The sequence below is a fragment of the Macaca mulatta genome, chromosome 10 (assembly GCF_049350105.2).
Source record: "Macaca mulatta isolate MMU2019108-1 chromosome 10, T2T-MMU8v2.0, whole genome shotgun sequence".
Taxonomy (NCBI): domain Eukaryota; kingdom Metazoa; phylum Chordata; class Mammalia; order Primates; family Cercopithecidae; genus Macaca; species Macaca mulatta.
Window position 1 is genome coordinate 35870116 of NC_133415.1, and position 18998 is coordinate 35889113.

Here is an 18998-nt window from a genome sequence, read left to right on the forward strand (position 1 = left end):
AGTCTTGCAGCACTGGGTGACCTCAGGCTGGTTACTCATCTGTAAAATGGGGCAAGCACTGAGGGAATATGATCATATCAAATCCAAGCACAGGGCAAGAATGCAAGACAGAATCTAAGAAAATACTAATAACCATGACTAGAAGCAGAGACAAATAATCCTGAGTATCTCTAGATGACTTTTTTTTTTTTTTTTTTGAGACAGAGTCTCGCTCTGTTGCCCAGGTTGGAGTGTGGTGGCGTGATCTTGGCTCACTGCAACCTCTGCCTCCTGGGTTCAAGCAATTCTCCTGCCTCAGCCTCCTGAGTAGCTGGGATTACAGGTGCACACCACCATGCCTGACTAATTTTTGTATTTTCAGTAGAGAGGGGGGTTTCACCATGTTGACCTGGCTGGTCTCGAACTCCTGACCTCAAGTGATCTGCCCTCCTCAGCTTCGCAAAGTGCTGGGATTACAAGCATGAGCCACTGCGCCCAGCCTACTAGATGATTTGGCAATGGAAGATTTTCTACAATTATTTTGCTCTCTGATTTTATAGAAGAGCCATGGACTGTGCAATTTGTAATAATTCTCAATAGGTGAATTGGGTCAGCCACAGCAGCACACTGGAGCTCCCAGTACAGCAGAGATTCACAATTCCAAAAACCTTGACATTTATAAAAATAAACCTGCCAACCTGGGCTCATGCCTGTAATCCTAGGGCATTAGGAGGCCAAGGCGGACAGATCATTTGAGGACAGGACAGGAGTTTGAGACCAGCCTGGCCAACATGGTGAAACCCTGTCTCTACTAAAAATACAAAAATGAGCAGGAGGTGGTGGCACGTGCCTGTAATCCCAGCTACTCAGGAGGCTTAGGCACAACAAAAATTGCTTGAACCTGGCAGGTGGGGGTTGCAGTGAGCCAACATCGTGCCATTGTACTCCAGCCTGGGTGACAGAGCGAGACTCTGTATTTAAAGAGAAAAAAAAAAAAAACTGGTGAAAACCACCTATGCAGTTGATGGAGCTGCAGCCAGAGAATAAACAAACAAAAGCTTCCTTTGGTGGGGGAGCACTGGTACCAATAAAGAGGTCTTCTGGGCTGGAACACCGTGGTGCCAGAGCTGATGCTCTTTCTGGCTCGAGCTCCTGGCCTCCTGCAGGACCAGCACCAACTGACTCTTGGGGACTGAACTGCGGCCACATTTTGGATTGGGCTGCACCTAGAGCAGCCCTTGTGCATGTGACCAAGAGTCATGCAAGAAACATCTACAGGAAAACAGTTCATGATAGCAAAACCCTGGAAAGGTCCACTGTCCTTCCTCAGGAGAAGGGACACATTATGATTCTATTGGTAATGGAAAAAGACCTTAAGCTGAACGAAGGAGTATGGAGCAGATTATGCAGGGTCACCTGTTTATAAAGCTCAGATGTAGCAAAAAACAATACGGTTCTCAGGAAAACACACATAGGGGTCAAGCCATTTGCAAGAATTAAGGGAGTGATTAACACAAACTCCAGAGAGCAGTGGTGGGAATAGGTCGGGAAAGGGGCTGGGCCATCGTAACTGTGAGTAACACAAGAGCACTTTGCAGAGCTGCTGCTGGGTATCAAATATGTTAATTACATAAACAAGCTCTCAACTTGGCCCCTAAGTCTACTAGAGTCTAAGTTCAAAAGCAAAACCCTTAATTAGTCTCACACAAATTCTTTCTTCTTCTTTTTTTTAGAAGCATACTATAATAGTTAATTTAATTATGAGTCCTTGCATAAAACCAAGCATGGGCTTTGATTCTGTGAGCCCAAATTCACATATTGAAGAGAACAAAAGAAAATTGTGATCCGTGTACATGGATGAAAACTAAAGGCTCAGGGTTAATCTCATTGTAGTTTTAAAATTTCTTCAGCCTACACAGCTCAGTAATCACAGATCTTTTAGGTCCTTTTGGATGTCCCACAGGGTATCTGCACTTTTCTTGAGCTGAGCAAACTCATCATCTTTTGGCTTCTGATTGATAATGCTGGTTAATTCCCGAGTATTGAGGATACATGGAAGGCTCTGGAAGACTTCATTCTCAATGCCCTTCATCCCCTTCATCATTGTTCGTTCTGGATGAATCCTGGATAGATTTTTCAACATAGATTCAACGAGATCAGCTACACTTAATCTAGTAGCCCAGTTGGTATATCCTTTTGGCTTGTTGACCTCATAGGCACTTTCAACCACCGTCTTATGCAATTTCCTTCCAAGTTTCATGATCATTGTTGGTTCCCATTTCTGGATTCAATTTCTGGAGAGAAACACCTGCCATGTTCACACTACTCCGAACAACAACGCTTGAATTACCATGTTCTCCCAAAAATCCATACATGGCAGCTACTGAGATGAATGCCAAGTTTTTCAGCCACAAGGTAGCAAAATCTAGCAGAATCCAAATTATACCCACTTCCAATCACAAGGTGCTTGGGTAATCCACTTAGTTTCTAGGTAACATATGTAAGAATGACCACTGGGTTAGAAACCACAATTATGATGCAATTAGAACTGTACTTGATGATCTGAGAAACAACAGATTTGAAGGCATTAACATTTCTCTGCACCAGATTGAGACGACTCTCCCCCGCTTGCTGATGAACTTCCTGCAGTTACCGCTACAATCTTATAATTGGCAGTCATAGAATAGAATAATCTTTATCTGCCATAATTTTAGGTGTCTGAGGAAATATGCTCCCATCTGCAGATCGATCCATCATGTCTCCTTTCAGTTTATATTCCAAAAAATCCACAACAGCAAGTTCACCAACCAAAGACTTTCCCAGATGCTGATAGCACACACCACACCCATTTGTCCAACACTACAGCGGTCTTGTTGTCTGGGACAGTTGCCTCTTTCACAACTGGTGCAATGAGTTTTTCCTTAAGAGCTGCCATTGTGCACAGGAGATGGCTCTGAAGACTGTTGTAATAGTTATGTGGAGAAGACAATGTCGGCTGCATCAAAATCTTGCTAATCTCATCCCTAGCTGGCATGGCAGTCTGTGGTTGAAGCCATAAACAGAGGCCATGTCTGCATTAACAAAAACAAAATGCATCCTAGTATCTAGGACTAAATGCTCACTAAGCTTGAAACTTAGGGTGTTGCCACAACTGGAGATTTTATGATCTGTGTTGATGTTTATACAAAGAGAAAAGGCGGATACTCCAGGAGAAGCCAAGGATGGTACAAAGGATCAGGAGCCCTGTGTGTACCACCGTGCACGGCTCTCCAAGATGCATCTGTGAAAAGGACTAGGTTCAGAACTGCACATTCAGGATAGCGGCATTAATGCTGGGAAAATAATTCTCACCCACAAGCCACATGGTTCTATAAGGTTGTCTAAGTCCAAAGAGATAAATAGAAATAAATTTGGAGAAGGAAGCTGATACATACAATACAGTGGTTGCCACTGGAGAAGAGAATATGGTTTTGGAAATGAGAAAAGGGGAATGGGGAAATTGAACACTGAACACTACCAAATAAAATGCATTAGTTGGCCGGGCATAGTGTCTCATGCCTATAATCCCAACACTTTGGGAGGCCAAGGTGGGCAGATCACTTGAGGTCAGGAGTTGGAGACCAGCCTGGTCAACATGGCAAAAACCTGTCTCTACAAAAATAAAATAAAATAAAATAAAATAAAATAAAATAAGCCAGGCATGGTGCCACACACCTGTAATCCCAGCTATTCAGGAGATTGAGGCAGGAGAGTCACTTGAACCCCGGAGGCGGAGCTTGCAGTGAGCCGAGATCATGCCACTGCACTCCAGCCTGGGCGACAGAGTGAGACTCCGTCTCAAAAATAAATAAATAAATAAATAAATAAAATGCATTTGTGTCGCATTGATATAATTAAGAAAAGGCAGGGTTCTGACACCTTCCTGAATTGCACATCATTCTCAACAAATTCACAACAGAACATGAGGGTCTTTAGTGTGTGTACGTAAAAATGAATAAGTCCATTTTACTTACACGAAAGTTATTTTCTAAAACTAAGAAGGCATCTCAGGTGAAATCAAGGCCCTGACCTTTGGTTCCGTCAAAGTCAGGGCTTGCGTAACAGACAACAGCACAGCAGGCGACTTCTGCAGGGGTCGAACCATGTCCAGGGAGACAAGCAGGACGGGTGAGCATTGGCCCATCTCAGCACTGCTCTGAGACGTCAGACTCCTCATGGGATTCACTTCTATCTAGAGTTCATTCATCATGAAGAGTTTTGCATTTTTAAATTGCTGAAATGCTGAGACATCTGCAGAGGCCTCCCTCACCTAGCTGAGGGACTGACAGTAATTCTCAAAAGGAGGTGGGCTTGCATGCCTGGACAGAGGTCCTCACTGTAAGCTGTTACACACGGACCAGGTGAATGGCTTCTGGTCACCAAGGGCAGCTGTGTCACCTGGACGTGAGGGCAGACCTCAGGTGAGAGCATCAGCAGAACAGTGCTGTCTTACTTCCTGCGGTTCTCTGTTGCAACCACAGGAATTGGTGGGGATGCTTCTGGCTTCAATGCTTGTGTTTCTTGCTCATTGGCTGAGCTGGTCTGTGATAACAAGGAAAGATATAGTGGGATGAAGACATATTCCACAGGATTCAGACTCTCCTTACAAGTTCTTTACTCAAAAAGTGCACTCTGCCTGGCCTGAGGTTCCCATGGTTCTTACTCCTGGATCCTATCACCCCTTGTGTCTCTACACAGACCCCCACTCCACTCCCAGCTGGCCTCTGGCCAGAGCACCCCTGCCTTTGGCATCCAAGGCTGGAGTGGTGACCGCATGGAGAGGTGGAGTCCGACAAGTCGCAGTGATCACCAACGGCAAGTGGTCACCTGGCTTCACCTGCAATGCACAGCCCTGACCACACACCCTCTGGCATGTGAGTTTATCCACAACGGAACAAAGCTGAGGTGAGACAATTTCACCCCACAGCTTCCTCATGTGGCATCCTGCAGTATGCTAGTATTATTAACACTGGAAGTTCTTTTGAAGATTTTGAGTTTTGTCATGAAATTTTTCCAAACTAGTTTAGAACATGTTTCCAAACATGAACTTAGGTTCATGATATAGATTTTTTTAATTGTATCTAATTTAAGTCACATTTCAATTCAAATCTAAATCTAAAACTGATAGACCTTGGCTGGGCATGATAGCTGATGCCTGTAATCCCAGCATTTTGGGAGGCTGAGGTAGGTGGATCACCTGAGGTCAGGAGTTCGAGACTAGCCTGGCCAACATGCATCTCCACCAAAAATACAAAAATTAGCCAGGCATGGTGGCACATGCCTGTAATTCCAGCTACTTGGGTGGCTGAGGCATAAGAATCTCTGTGAACCCAGGACGCAGAGGTTGCAGTGAGCTGAGATCCCACCACTGCACTCCAGCCTGGGTGACGGAGCGAGACTCAGCCTCAAAAAAATAAAGGCTGGGCACGGTGGCTCACGCCTGTAATCCCAGCACTTTGGGAGGCCAAGGTGGGTGGATCACCTGACGTCAGGAGTTCAAGACCAAGCTGGCCAACATGGTAAAACCCCATCTCTACTAAAAATACAAAAATTAGCCAGGAGTGGTGGCAGGTACCTATAATCCCAGCTACTCAGGAGGCTGAGCCAGGAGAATCGCTTGAATCCAGGAGGCAGAGGTTGCAGTGAGCCGAGATCACGCCACTGTACTCCAGCCAGGGCAACAAGAGTGAAACTCCGTCTCAAATAATAATAATAATAATAATAATAATAATAATAAAATAAAACTAATAGACCTGGTAATTTCAAGTAATTAGTACCTTTATTTGTTTTCGTTTTTGTTTTTTTGAGACAGAGTCTTACTCTGTCACCCAGGCTAGAGTGCAGTAGTGTGATCTCGGCTCACTGCAAACTGCGCCTCCCAGGTTCAAGGGATTCTCATGCCTCAGCCTCTCAAGTAGCTGGGATTACAGGTGCCTGCCACCACACCCGGCTAATGTTTTGTATTTTTAGTAGAGACAGGGTTTCGCCATGTTGGCCAGGCTGGGCTCAAACTCCTGACCTCAGGTCATCCATCTGCCTTGACTTCCCAAAGTGCTGGGATTACAGGCATGAGCCACCATGCCTGGCCCTGTATTTTAATTTTGAAATGAAGTAACATATTTGATCTAAAAAGATCTTAAAAACTAGGTTGTTTTCCTTGTGTGTTTGTTTTTTGTTTTTGTTTTTGTTTTGAGACAGAGTTTTGCTCTTGTCACCCAGGCTGGAGTGCAGTGGCACGATCTCAGCTCACTGCAACCTCTGCCTCCCAGGTTCAGGCGCTTCTCATGCCTCAATCTCCTGAGTAGCTGGGATTACAGGCAGGAGCCACCACACCCGGCTATTAAATAGGGTGTTTTCATTCAGTTAAAAGATGCTGTTTACCACGGGCATGGTGGCTTATGCCTGTAATCCCGGCACTTCGGGTGGCTGAGGCTGGTGGATCACCTGAGGTCAGGAGTTTGAGACCAGCCTGGCCAACATGGTGAAACCCCATCTCTACTAAAAATATCAAAATTAGCTGGGCATGGGGGCAGGTGCCTGTAATTCCAGGTACTCGGGAGGTTGAGTCAGGAGAATCATTTGAACCCGGGAGGCCAAGGTTACCATGAGCCGAGATCGTGCCACTACACTCCAGCCTGGGAGACACAGTGAGACTTTGTCTCAAAAAAGAATTAAAATACAGTCATGCATAATGTAATAATCAGAATACACTCTGAAAAATGTGTCCTTGTGCTAGCACCCTCGAGTATACTTACACAAGCCTGGACAGCACAGCCGGCTGCAAACCCGGGCTATAAGGTACAGTCTATTGCTTCAGGGCTACAAGCTTGTGCAACATGGTATTGTGCTGAATACCACAGGCAGCTGTAACACAGTGGTGAGAACTTTGGGGTCTAAACATAGAAAAAGTACAGCAATAATACTGTATCGGCTGAGCGTGGTGGCTCACATCTGTAATCCTAGCACTTTGGGAGACCAAGGCGGGCGTATCACGAGGTCAGAAGATCAAGACCATTCTGGCTAACACGGTGAAACCCCAACTCTACTAAAAATAAGAAAAACTAGCCAGGTGTGTTGGCACACACCCGTAATCCCAGCTACTTGGGAGGCTGAGGCAGGAGAATTGCTTGAACCCGGGAGGTGGAGGTTACAGTGAGCCGAGATAGTGCTGTTGCATGCCAGCCTGGGCAACAGAGCAAGACTCCATCTCAATAAATGAATAAATAGATAAATAAATAAACTGTATTATAATTGTGTGGGACCCCTGCTGTATATGCAGTCTGTCCTTGACTGAAACATCCTTATGCAGTACGTGACTGAATTTCAAAAAGAAACTAAACTTCCAAGATTCAAGAATGAGGCCGGGCGTGGTGGCTCACGCCTGTAATCCCAGCACTTTGGGAGGCCGAGGTGGGCGGATCACAAGGTCAGGAGATCGAGACCATGGTGAAACCCCGTCTCTACTAAAAATAGAAAAAATTAGCCGGGCGCAGGGGCGGGCGCCTGTAGTCCCAGCTACTCGGGAGGCTGAGGCAGGAGAATGGCGTGAACCCGGGAGGCGGAGCTTGCAGTGAGCCGAGATGGCGCCACTCCACTCCAGCCTGGGCGACAGAGCGAGACTCCGTCTCAAAAAAAAAAAAAAAAAAAAAAAAAAAGATTCAAGAATGAAAAAATTGCCCAGGTGCGGTGGCTCATGCCTGTAATCCCAGCACTTTGGGAGGCCAAGGCGGGCGGATCGTGAGGTCAGGAGATCGAGACCATCCTGACTAACATGGTGAAACCCCGACTCTATTAAAAATACAAAAAATTAGCTGGGAAATCGTAAATAAAATTTTTTTTTAAGATGGAATTTTGCTTTTTTCACCCAGGTTGGAGGGTAGTGGCGTGATCTTGGCTCACTGCAACCTCTGCCTCCCGGGTTCAAGCGATTCTCCTGCCTCAGCCTCCTGAGTAGCTGGGATTACAGGCACCCGCCACCACACCTGGCTAAGTTTTATATTTTTGGTAGATATGGGGTTTCACCATGTTGGCCAGGCTGGTCTTGAACTCCTGACCTGAGGTGATTCGCCCACCTCGGCCTCCCAAAGTGCTGGGATTACAGGCATGAGCCACTGCGCCCAGCGAGATATTTTTAATTACTTTTTTTTTTTTTTGGAGTCTCTGTCACCCAGGCTGGGGTGCAGTGGCACGATCTTGGCTTACTGCAACCTCTGCCTCCTGGGTTCAAGCAATTCTCCTGCCTTAGTCTCCTGAGTAGCTGGGATTATAGGCCTGTGCCACCACACCCAGCTATTTTTTTTGTAGAGACAGTTTTTCCATATTGGTCAAGCTGGTCTCAAATTCCTGACCTCAAGTGATCCACCCTCCTCAGCCTCCCAAAGTGCTGGGATTACAGGCATGAGCCACCGTGCCTGGCCTTAATTACTTTCTCATTTTCAGCATCAGTTTCTTGTTTTCCAACAGCTCTGCTCTTTCTTGTGCATATTTATCTTTTCTTGTATCTACTGCCTCCTCCATCTTACTATGCCTGCGAAGGTGAATGAGATAAACAGTTTTAGGGGCTCATAACTTCACTAATATTCATATCTATGGCGTGGGCATAAGCTATTATTTTCTGCACTGAGGAGCACATGAAAACCTACTGCTCTCGTTTTGACGTTTCTAATTTATCTTTTAACATCAAGATTTCTCTCTTCACAACCAGCTGCCGACTTTCTGAATCATGCACCTCCTTCAGGTTTTTCACTGCTAGCACACGGGAGGCCTCATGTCTGACCAATTCCTCTTCACAAAATAAGATGTTCATCTCAAGCTTGCATTTTATTTTGGAAATCTCTTGCGGATGCTCTAAAGGGGCACCTGGTCCCTGGCCTCCTTGCTTCACCTGCAGAGGAAGGTTCACATAAAGTGATGAATGTGTGTGTCTTCGAGGCTCACACTGTCCTTTCATCCCGGCAAGTGCTGACACCTTCCCAAGGACCATTTGCATGCCGGACTACCCCGAATGATGTTGCTGACCTGCAAAATGTGATCCAAAGTCTAGGGGCTGCCTTGCAGGGAGATGTGTCCAGATCTTCCTGGGACCCCAGAAGCTTTGCCCCCCCTCTGTTCATTCATCCATGCAACATTCTTTTGAGGGCTGACTCTGTGCCCAGCCCTCTTCTGGTGACTGAGGTGACATTGGGGTGTCTGCTCTCATGGGTGGGGGTACTGACAGCCAACCAGTAAAGGAGCAGATGAGACACAAGCACAGGCTGGGTCATAAGGAATGGAGAGCATGCCTGGTGGTTATGGACAGCATCTAGGAGGTGGTGACCTATTAAGTGAGTATCAGGCCAGGGGCAAAGAACAAGGCCTGGGTGAGGGGGTGAGGTGGGAATGCACTGCAGGTGCTCATGGCACAGAGAGAGCCCAGCGTGTCTGGGGTGGTGGTGGGGAAGGTGCGGGAGAGGTGCTTCCAGGCTGCTGGAGAGCTGTGGAGTGACGGGGGCCCTGGCTGTGAAAGTGATGTGTTCTGACTTCAGCCTGCCAAGCTCACCCTGATTGCCATGTGGAGAGGAGACTCAAGGGCCGAGAAAGGGGCAGGGAGGCACAGGTACCAGCATGCTGAGGTCCAGCCAAGCTGAGCCGCTGGTGGTTGGATCAGGCAGGAGCAAAGACGATGGAGAGGAACAGATATCTCAGGTACATATGCTAGAGGAAGAGTTGACAGATTACTGAGGCAGGAGGGAGAGGGGAGACCCATCACACCCGCCTCACATAGGAGGAGACCCAGGCCGCACTGCACTGCCAGGAGACCGGTCCACTGACCCAGGCCACGCTAAGCTGCCAGGAGACCCATCCACCGACCCAGGCCGCATGACACTGCCAGGAGGCTGGTCCACCGACCCAGGCCACACTACACTGCCAGGAGACCCATCCACTGACCCAGGCCGAGCTACGCTGCCAGGAGACCCATCCACTGACCCAGGCTGAGCTACGCTGCCAGGAGACCTGCCCACTGAGCTCTTGCCCAGGCTCAGCCACTGTGGCCTTCTGTGCTCAGTCCCTCCTTGGCCTCCATGGCACCCTTTGGTCCCACCAACTGGCCCTGACGATGGCCAGCCTGTCTTTTCTCTGGTCAGCAGCAGGTCATGGGTTTTAAAGAGCTTTTCTAAAACTGAACTGCACTGAATTTAGAAAACCAGGATATGAAGAAGGATATGAATTGATTGGACTGAACCAGGATAGGAGTTGATTAGATGTTAGTTTACTAGGACTTATTGTGAACTGCCTGAAATTTTTATGTAGAAAAAAAAAAAAAAAAACTTGGTGATATCATTTCAAATCTCATGTGAAATTGTAATCCCCAGTGTGGGAGGAGGGACCTCGTAGGAGATGACTGGATTATGGGAGACCTCCCCCTTGCTGTGTTTGTGACAGTGAGTGGGTTCTCATGAGATCTGGTTGTTTGAAGGTGTGTAGCATCTCCCTGCTCTCTCTCTCCTCCTGCTCTGGCCACCTAAGATGTGCCTGTGTTCCCTTTCCACCATGATTGTAAGTTTCCCGAGGCCTCCCGAGAAGCAGAAGCCTGGATAGCCTGCAGAACTGTGAGCCAATTAAGCCTCTTTTCTTTATACATTATCCAGTCTCCGGTAATTCCTTTTTGTTTGTTTGTTTTTTGAGACAGAATCTCACCCTGTCACCCAGGTGGGAGTGCAAGGGTGGAATCTCGGCTTACTGCAACCTCTGCCTTCCAGGTTCAAGCAATTTTCCTGCCTCAGCCTCCCGAGTAGCTGAGATTACAGGTGCCCGCCACCATGCCCAGCTAATTTTTGATACTTTTAGTAGAGATGGAGTTTCACCATGTTGGTCAGGCTGGTCTTGACCTCCTGACCTTAGGGGATCCACTTGTCTCAGCCTCCCAAAGTGCTGGGATTACAGCCATGAGCCACCACACCTGGCGTCAGGTAATTAGGTAATTCCTTTTTTTTTTTTTTTTTTTTGAGATGGAGTCTCACTCTGTCACCCAGGCTGGAGTGCAATGTTGCGACTTTGGCTCACTGAAACCTCCACCTCCCGGGTTGCAGCAATTCTCCTGCCTCAGCCTCCTGAGTAGGTGGGATTACAGGTGTGTGCCATCATGCCCGGCTAAGGTAAATCTTCATAGCTGGGGGAGAATGGATTAATCCCCTTGGCTTTCAAACATGAAAGCAGTCAAGAAGGCAGGGGCCTGCCCCACCTCTCCACATTCCTGTCTTGTCTGGAACTGCCTTGGATAATGCCCCGCTGGGACCAGCACATTACACAAGGTGATGCCCACGTGATGGCATCAGCAAGGATGAGCTTTCTGTCTCAGTTAAGAGTAAAGACCCCGGCCGGGCGTGGAGGCTCACGCCTGTAATCCCAGCACTTTGGGAGGCCAAGGCGGAAGGATCATAAGGTCAGGAGATCGAAACCATCCTGGCTAACATGGTGAAACACTGTCTCTACTAAAAATACAAAAAATTAGCTGGGCGTGGTGGGTGCCTATAGTCCCAGCTACTTGGGAGGCTGAGGCAGGAGAATGACGTGAACACAGGAGGTGGAGCTTGCAGTGAGTCGAGATTGCACCACTGCACTCCAGCCTGGGTGACAGAGTGAGACTCCACCTAAAAAAAAAAAAAAAAAAAAAAAAAAGGAGTAAAAACCCTAACCCAGACCCACCTCGAGGGCCTCACTTCCTTCTTGCTCAGTCTGCACTGTGCTCATGAACTTTGCATTGCTTTGAGGCCTCAGCAACAGGGTCCTTGAGCTGAGCTTCCAGCTGCAAAAGGAAGATGCGCTTTTCATTAACACAAAGGAAGCACAGCCTCACCAATTAGATCTTCACCCAAAGGACCTCTAAGAGAACAAGACCTTGAAAGACCTTTGTATTTTTCCATCCTTCATCAAATCTTATCACAAATTAAAGTTTCCGAAATACACTTCAGGGCTCAGCTGAAATGGTCCGTTAGTAATAAAGGAAGTTCAAATTTTAATTTGATACTTGAGATTAGATTTCAAGAAAGGAGACTGATTTGTGAAAACAAGTACTTCTGATATCTGCAAAACACTGATTCACTTTTTAAATGCACGATTTCAAATGCACACAGAAGAGAGGGTAATGAACCCCGTGTGCCTGGCACCCAGCTTTGACAGTGAGCAACTCAGCTGAGCCTGCTTCACCTCTGCCTACACCCAAACCATTAGAGAGCAAATCCCAGGCAATGTATCATTGCATCCATATGTGGAACGGTAATCCTTAGTTAGGGGTTTCGTTAACTCAAGTGGCAACTGGCTACAACAATAAATATATTTGGGTTCCAAAATAAACCGTCTAAGAAAACAAATAGGTATTCTGTGGCTAAAGGGCAAAAAGCCCTGAACCTGAAAGGAACATGAGCATATGCTTCCAGGCCTTCTCATTCGTGGAGTTCATTAAGTAAATTTTAATATAATTTTTTTGAGACAGAGTCTACTTCTGTCGCCCAGGCTGGAGTACAGTGGTGCGATCTCAGCTCACTGCGACCTCCACCTCCCAGGCTTAAGTGATCCTCCCACCTCAGACTCCTGAGTATCTTTCTTTTTTCTTTTTTTTTTTTGAGACAGAGTCTTGCTCTGTTGCCCAGGCTGGAGTGCAGTGGCACGATCTCGGCTCACTGCGAGCTCCACCTCCCAGGTTCCCGCCATTCTCCTGCCTCAGCCTCCTGAGTAGCTGGGACTACAGGCACCCGCCACCATGTCCAGCTATTTTTTTTTTTTTTTGTATTTTTAGTAGAGACGGGGTTTCACCCTGTTAGCCAGGATGGTCTCAATCTCCTGACCTTGTGATCCACCTGCCTCAACCTCCCAAAGTGCTGGGATTACAGGCCTGAGCCACTGTGCCCGGCCGACCCCTGAGTATCTTGTACCACAGGTGCATGCCACAACCCCAGTTACTCCTTTTTTTCTTCTTTCTTGTTTTTTTTTTTTTTTTTTTGAGACAGGGTTTCCCTCTGTGGCCCATGCTAGAGTTCTGTGGCGTGATTTTGGCTCACTGCAACCTCTGCCTCTTGAGTTCAGGAGATTCTCTTGCTTCAGTTTCCTGAGTAGCTGGGACTACAGGCATGTGCCACCACAGGCTGGCTAATTTTTGTTTTTAGTATAGACGGGGTTTCACCATATTAGGCTGGTCTCAAACTCCCGACCTCAGGTGATCTGCCCACCTCAGCCTCCCAAAGTGCTGGGATTACAAGTGTGAGCCCCTGCACCTGGCCACAGCCAGTTTTTTGTACTTTTAGTAGAGATGGGGTTTCATTATGTTGCCCAGGCTGGTCTCAAACTCCTGATCTCAAGCCACCTGCCCACCTTGGCCTCCTAAAGTGCTGGGATTAGAGGTGTGAGCCACTGCCCCTGGCCTTTAATCCAATTTTAAACTAAGCATTGCTTTAAACTAAGCATTGCTTAAAACATTATTAAGATCCATTTTAAAGTAATTTACATAATGCAGTTCAAGTTTTCAAAGACGTTTTATTAAGGTCATACAATATACCCCAGAGCTTAAAGTATAACAATAAAAAAATGAAAAAGAGCTCAGTCAATACCATCGCTGAAACATCTAAACAGCTTCCTCTTTCTGAGCTTTGTGGATCTTCAGATCTCCTGCCACATCGTGTTGACTTTCTGCATGGACACCTCCATTTCCTCCTCCTTGTCCCACACCTTCTGCTTCTGGGAGCAGAGCTCTACCACCAGCTCACTGAGCTCCAACAAGTCCTGCCGGGCCAGCTTTTGCTGCTGATGGGCATCTTTGAGTTCTTTGGCCTGGGATTTCAATAACTCTGAGGCTTCAACCAATTGCTGAAAAAAAAAAAATCACGATTATAGATGTTTTATGTTTGCTTAACAAAGGCCTGGAAGGTTTAGTCTTACACTATATTAAAGAGTTACAAGTGACAGCCAATGCTGGTTACACATTAAAGTCAAAGATTGGAGAAATCCCCTGCTTGGAAAAAGCCCTGTGCTCACCTCACCCCAGCCAGACAGGCAATGGGAAGACCACCTGGGCTCAGGTGCCGAGCACCAACCCCACACCAAGCAAGACCCTGCAACTGCATGGAGTTGCTTCCAGCAGGACAGCTCGCTCTGGAACGCCAACCTCTGCCTGATGTCCTCTACACAAGTGCAAAGGTGAATAAAGTATTTGGGCACTCAATCTAGTTACTTAAACATAAGCGGAAACAGAAACACACACACACACACACACACACACACACACACACACACAAAGTACTTAAGATTTAAATCAGGCCAGGCACGGTGGGTCATGCTTGTAATCCCAAGACTTTGGGAGGCTTAGGAGAGAGGCTCACTTGAGCCCAAGAGTTCAAGACCAGTGCCTGGGCAAGATGGTGAGACCTCATCTCTTAAAAAAAATAAAAAGGAAAGAAAGAAAAGAAAATTAAGAAGAAAAAGATTTAAATCCAAGTCTCCCTCGGGTGGAGAGCCATAGCTGGACTTACCGTGAGATCAGCTGCACTGACAGCCCAACCTTACCACTTGCTGCCCTGATGACCCTGACCTCCCCGCAGCCGATCTACTCAGCAATCTGGCTGTTTAGTCGCGGTCACACCTGCTGGACTAAGACTGGAAGTGAGGAGACGTGGAGCAAGCTGGCAGGGCAGCCCCGCCACGGGGAGGAAAGGCCTCCCCAGGCCTCTCTGCCCGGCTCAGAGTGACTGAGTTAAGCAATGAGACGCCACACAGCCCACGCTGCAGTCCCAGACAAGTCCTGCAGGGGAATGACACCACAGATGATCTTAAGAAGCAATTTGGGTTTAAAATCTGGCACGTTTTAGAGGACAGATCACAAACTATAGGTCCAAGGACTTAAGTGAATAAATGAATGTATTTTAGAAAACAGAACCTAATTGTGTTATTACTGTACTGGCATTTGAACATAAAGTTTCACATATCTTACTAAAAACCAAATGTATGAAGGAGTTATGGGGGAATTACCCACATTTTAACCAATGGTCTCTTTTGCAGCTCCCTGTCATCACAAAGACACCCCTTCTAAGAGCAGGGGGGCATGGTGGAGAGAGAAGGGGGAGTCATTGGTGTCAGGCACAGCGTGTCACTGCAGATATCACAGACATGGTTCCTCATCAAAATTGGCAGGGGTGGAGGAGTTGCTGCTTACTTTGTGGGGTTGAACTGGAGAAGACAGATGACTGTGAAGTGGGTGCCTGCCGCAGGCAGGACGCTAGTAGGCAGCCATGACTGGGAGCCAAGCTCAGCCAGCTGACACGAGCTATGCAGCAACCAGCTGGACCCTAGAACCAGGCTTGGCCCTGGTGTCCGGCATGCAGCAGGGACAGCCCATGAGCAGGAGTCCCAAAGAGGTCTTTAAACATCTGTAGGAACTCAACCTCACAAAACTCTGCAAAGGCTCGTAAGCCTTTCTGACCCAGAACCGAGTCACCTACCTTGCGCAGGTCCTCATTCTCCTGTCGCACCATGCTGCCCCTCTGGACCCACCAGCTGCTGCATAAAATCTTGGCAAAGTGTCCTTGTCCTCAAGTTGTCACTCAAGCCTGTTTGAATCTGAGCAAAAGAGGAAATCATTTGTGCTCCTTTCTGTGTTGTGACTATATGTAAACTTTGTTAGCTGACTTACTGCAAGGATTTAATAATTGACAAGTGTTTTTTAGTACTGTATACTAAATAAAATACACAAGGTAGCAATACTTAGGGGCCAGAAATACTGTTTACTACAAGTCAGTTATGGAATCATAACTTACAGTAAAAATGGGCACATCCAAGACTCAATTTTTCTTTTGTCATTTACAGTCGAATAAATATTTTGTTGCTAATTTTCCACACTCTCTCTGGGAATATGTTACTTTTATGATCGGAAAAATAAATATTGCAGTCGTGTGGCATATAATGATGTTTCGGACAACATCAGACAGCATATATAACAGTGGTCCCATAAGATTATAATACCATATTTTTCTTGTAGCTTTTCTGTGTTTGGATACACAAATCCTTACTGTATAGGTCTGTAGCTGAGGGGCAATAGGCTGTACCATGTGGCCTAGGTGTGCAGTAGGCCGCTCCATCTAGGTTGGTCTAAGGACACTCTATGATGTTCTCACATCAACGAAATTGCCTGATGATTTCCGAGAACGTACCCCAGCCTCTGAGGGACGCATGACTGTACTGAAGAGCACCGTGTGATACGGGCTACAGCTGAGTTCTGTGCATGACGTGGTTGGAGCCCTGAGGAAGGGGAGAGCTGTGGACTGAACTGTGTTCCCCCCATTATTAGACACTGAAGCTCCAGTCCCCAATGTGACTGTATTTGGGGACAGGGACTATAAGGAGATGGTGAAGATTATGTGAGGTCATAAGGGTGGGCCCTGATCCAATAGGATTTGTGTCCTTATAAGAGACCAGGGAGCTTGAGCGCTGCCTTCCCCCACCCTGTGGGAGGACATAGTGAGAAGGTAGCTGTGTGCAAGCCAGGACAAGAGGCCTCTGGGACTTTTAGCCTCCAGAACTGTGAGAAACTAAAACTCTGTTGTTTAAGCCACTCAGTCAATGGTATTTTTTTTTAGGGCACCCGGAGCCAACTAAGATGGAAGGATTTACCCTCCTGGGGAGAAGAGGAGGGGGCTAGAGGCCTCCTTAAGTTTCCCTGGCTCTCCACAGAACGAACTCCCTGTCCCTCCTCCTTGTACCAAAACATCCTTCTAAGTGCAGACCTGATCGCACTGTTCAGAGGTCCCCAAAGCCCACAGAAAAGTCTCAATTCCCGGACCTCAAGAGTCCCATCGCACTGGGGGAGCTCCCTCTCTTTTCTCTGCTCTCCTCTCAGGAGGGAAAGTTAAAGGCCTCCTTGACCACCCTCTAGGGAGATGCCATGATGGGGTGCTGAACCCTGGTGATGAGCTGGGGGAAAGCCAGCACGTCTCTTCTGGTGCCGTTCCCAGAACTGAATACATACTGTTAAGATGATCTTTAGGAATGGAAGAATCAAACTGGGAAGAATCACGTGCCTGTAGTCCCAGCCTGCAAGGAAGGCTGAGGCAAGAGGATCACTTGAGTCCAGGGGTTTTGAGTCCTGCCTGGTCAACATGGTGAGAACCACTGTCCAAAAAATAAATGAATCAACAATAAATAAATAAATAAGGAAGAATCAGGTGACTGTTCCAGACTCCTTCGATATGAGCATTGTGTCCCCATTCTGCTCTTCCCAGGACAGGGCTGTGCCTTCCCCTTTCCTGGTGGCTGTAAACCCAGTCCTTCTCACTAAAGAAAAGAGAAAAGAAAAAGTGTTCAAAGCACTTTGAGTTACGCGAGGTGTGCAGAATGCATCAGGCCGAGAGAGACAGGAACATGGGACTTCACATATTCAGTCAGTGTGTGACTTCAGGAGCACACTGCATACCCATGCCCCAGCGATTGTTTAAAGGCATTTTGTTCCTGATTAGCTTTATCTTCCTGCTACTGGAATTTGTGATACGAAAGACAATACAGAGCCAATAAACAGTTTGTTATTTTCATATACATTCCTCTGGCCAGGCCAGCCAAGGTGGGAGGCTAGAGTTCAAGACCAGCCTCAGGCCAGGAGTTCAAGACCAGGCTGGGCAACACAGCAAGACTCCGTCTGGAGTTCAAGACCAGCCTTCAGGCCAGGAGTTCAAGACCAGGCTGGGCAACACAGCAAGACTCCGTCTCTATTTTTAAAATTCTTGGTAAACAATTTAGAAACTGCCCCTTCTTTTCCTTTAAAAACCCATTTGTAACTGCTGCTAATTAGAGTGTATATTAAGGCAACTTGCATCTCCAGGGTTGCAATTATCAAACTTGGCCCAAATAAACTGTTTTTTGTTTTTTTTTTTTTGAGACGGAGTCTCCCTCTGTCACCCAGGCTGGGGTGCGGTGGCACAATCTCGGCTCAGTGCAACCTCCACCTCCCAGATTCAAGCGATTCTTGTGCCTCAGCCTCCCAAGTAGCTGGGATTACAGGAACCCACCAACATGCCCGGCTAATTTTATTATGTTTTTATTTTTTGTAGAAACGGGGGCAGGGCGGGTCTCACCACCTAGACCAGGCTGGTTGCAAACTCCTGACCTCAAGCAATCCTCCCGCGGAGGCCTCCCAAAGCACTGGAATTACAGGCCTAAGCCACTGCACCTGGCCCAACCTCTCCACCTATATTAGTTTTACCTCTGCTTCTTCCTTTTTTATAATTTTTTGTTTGTTTGTTTTTTTGTTTTTTTGAGACGGAGGCTCGCCCAGGATGCAGTGCGATCTCAGCTCACTGCAACCTCTGCCTCCCCGGTTCACGCAATTCCCCTGCCCCAGCCTCGCGAGTAGCTGGGATTACAGGCGCGCCCACCATGCCCGGCTAGTTTTTGTATTTTTAGTAGAGATGGGATTTCACCACGTTGGCCAGGCTGGTCTCGAACTCATGACCTCAGGTGATCTACCCGCCTCTGCCTCCTAAGTGATGGGATTACAGGCGTGAGCCACCGAGACCCACCCACTTTTTCCTTTCAGATCACAAAAGTGATCGAATCCCGCCACTTCCCGGGTGCCGGGTGGGAAGGTGGGGTGATTGCAGTGCTGCTGAGAGTTGGGTAGATGCCCGGAAGGCCTCTCAAAGGCGGCCCTGTTTGCAAAGATCTGAATAAGGCACCTCCAGAGGAGCCAGCCTGGGGCAACTGGGGAGGAGGCAGCGGGCACAAGTTCGTGGTCAAGCCACTGCCAGGCTGAGAGCTTACTTACAAAGCAATGTTCCTCGACCCACAAACGCGCAGGAGCTGCTCCAAGCCAGCTCAGGGGACCCCCAGAAACGTCTCAGCCCATGCACTGCCCTCTGACCGCGCGACCTTCCCGCCACTCCTGCATCCAATCAGAGGGCCCCCTCTGAACCTGCTGCCTTCCCGCCAATCCTGCATCCAATCAGAGGGCGTCCCCACTACGTTTA

At 47.5% G+C, this 18998-nt stretch overlaps 1 protein-coding gene and 1 pseudogene across 1 annotated transcript; both read right to left on the reverse strand.

The window, feature by feature from the left end:
- Positions 1-1906: 1906 nt before the first annotated feature.
- LOC707543 (L-lactate dehydrogenase B chain-like) lies at positions 1907-2914 on the reverse strand (annotated as a pseudogene).
- A 10596-nt stretch (positions 2915-13510) lies between these two features.
- LOC717831 (uncharacterized) lies at positions 13511-18906 on the reverse strand. The gene is made up of 3 exons (XM_028828033.2): positions 18797-18906; positions 15486-15603; positions 13511-13857 (listed from the first exon to the last, which is right to left on the reverse strand). The coding sequence occupies exons 2-3, from the start codon at positions 15516-15518 to the stop codon at positions 13651-13653; spliced, it is 240 nt and encodes a 79-aa protein (XP_028683866.1). The 5' UTR covers positions 15519-15603; positions 18797-18906; the 3' UTR covers positions 13511-13650.
- Between the last annotated feature and the right edge of the window lie 92 nt (positions 18907-18998).

Coding starts and splice junctions, on each gene's coding strand:
- LOC717831 (XM_028828033.2), bottom strand. CDS start 15,518: ATGGTGCGACAGGAGAATGAGGACCTGCGCAAG. Junction 13,858..15,485: donor AGAATGAGGACCTGCGCAAG/GTAGGTGACTCG, acceptor TTTTTTTTTCAG/CAATTGGTTGAAGCCTCAGA.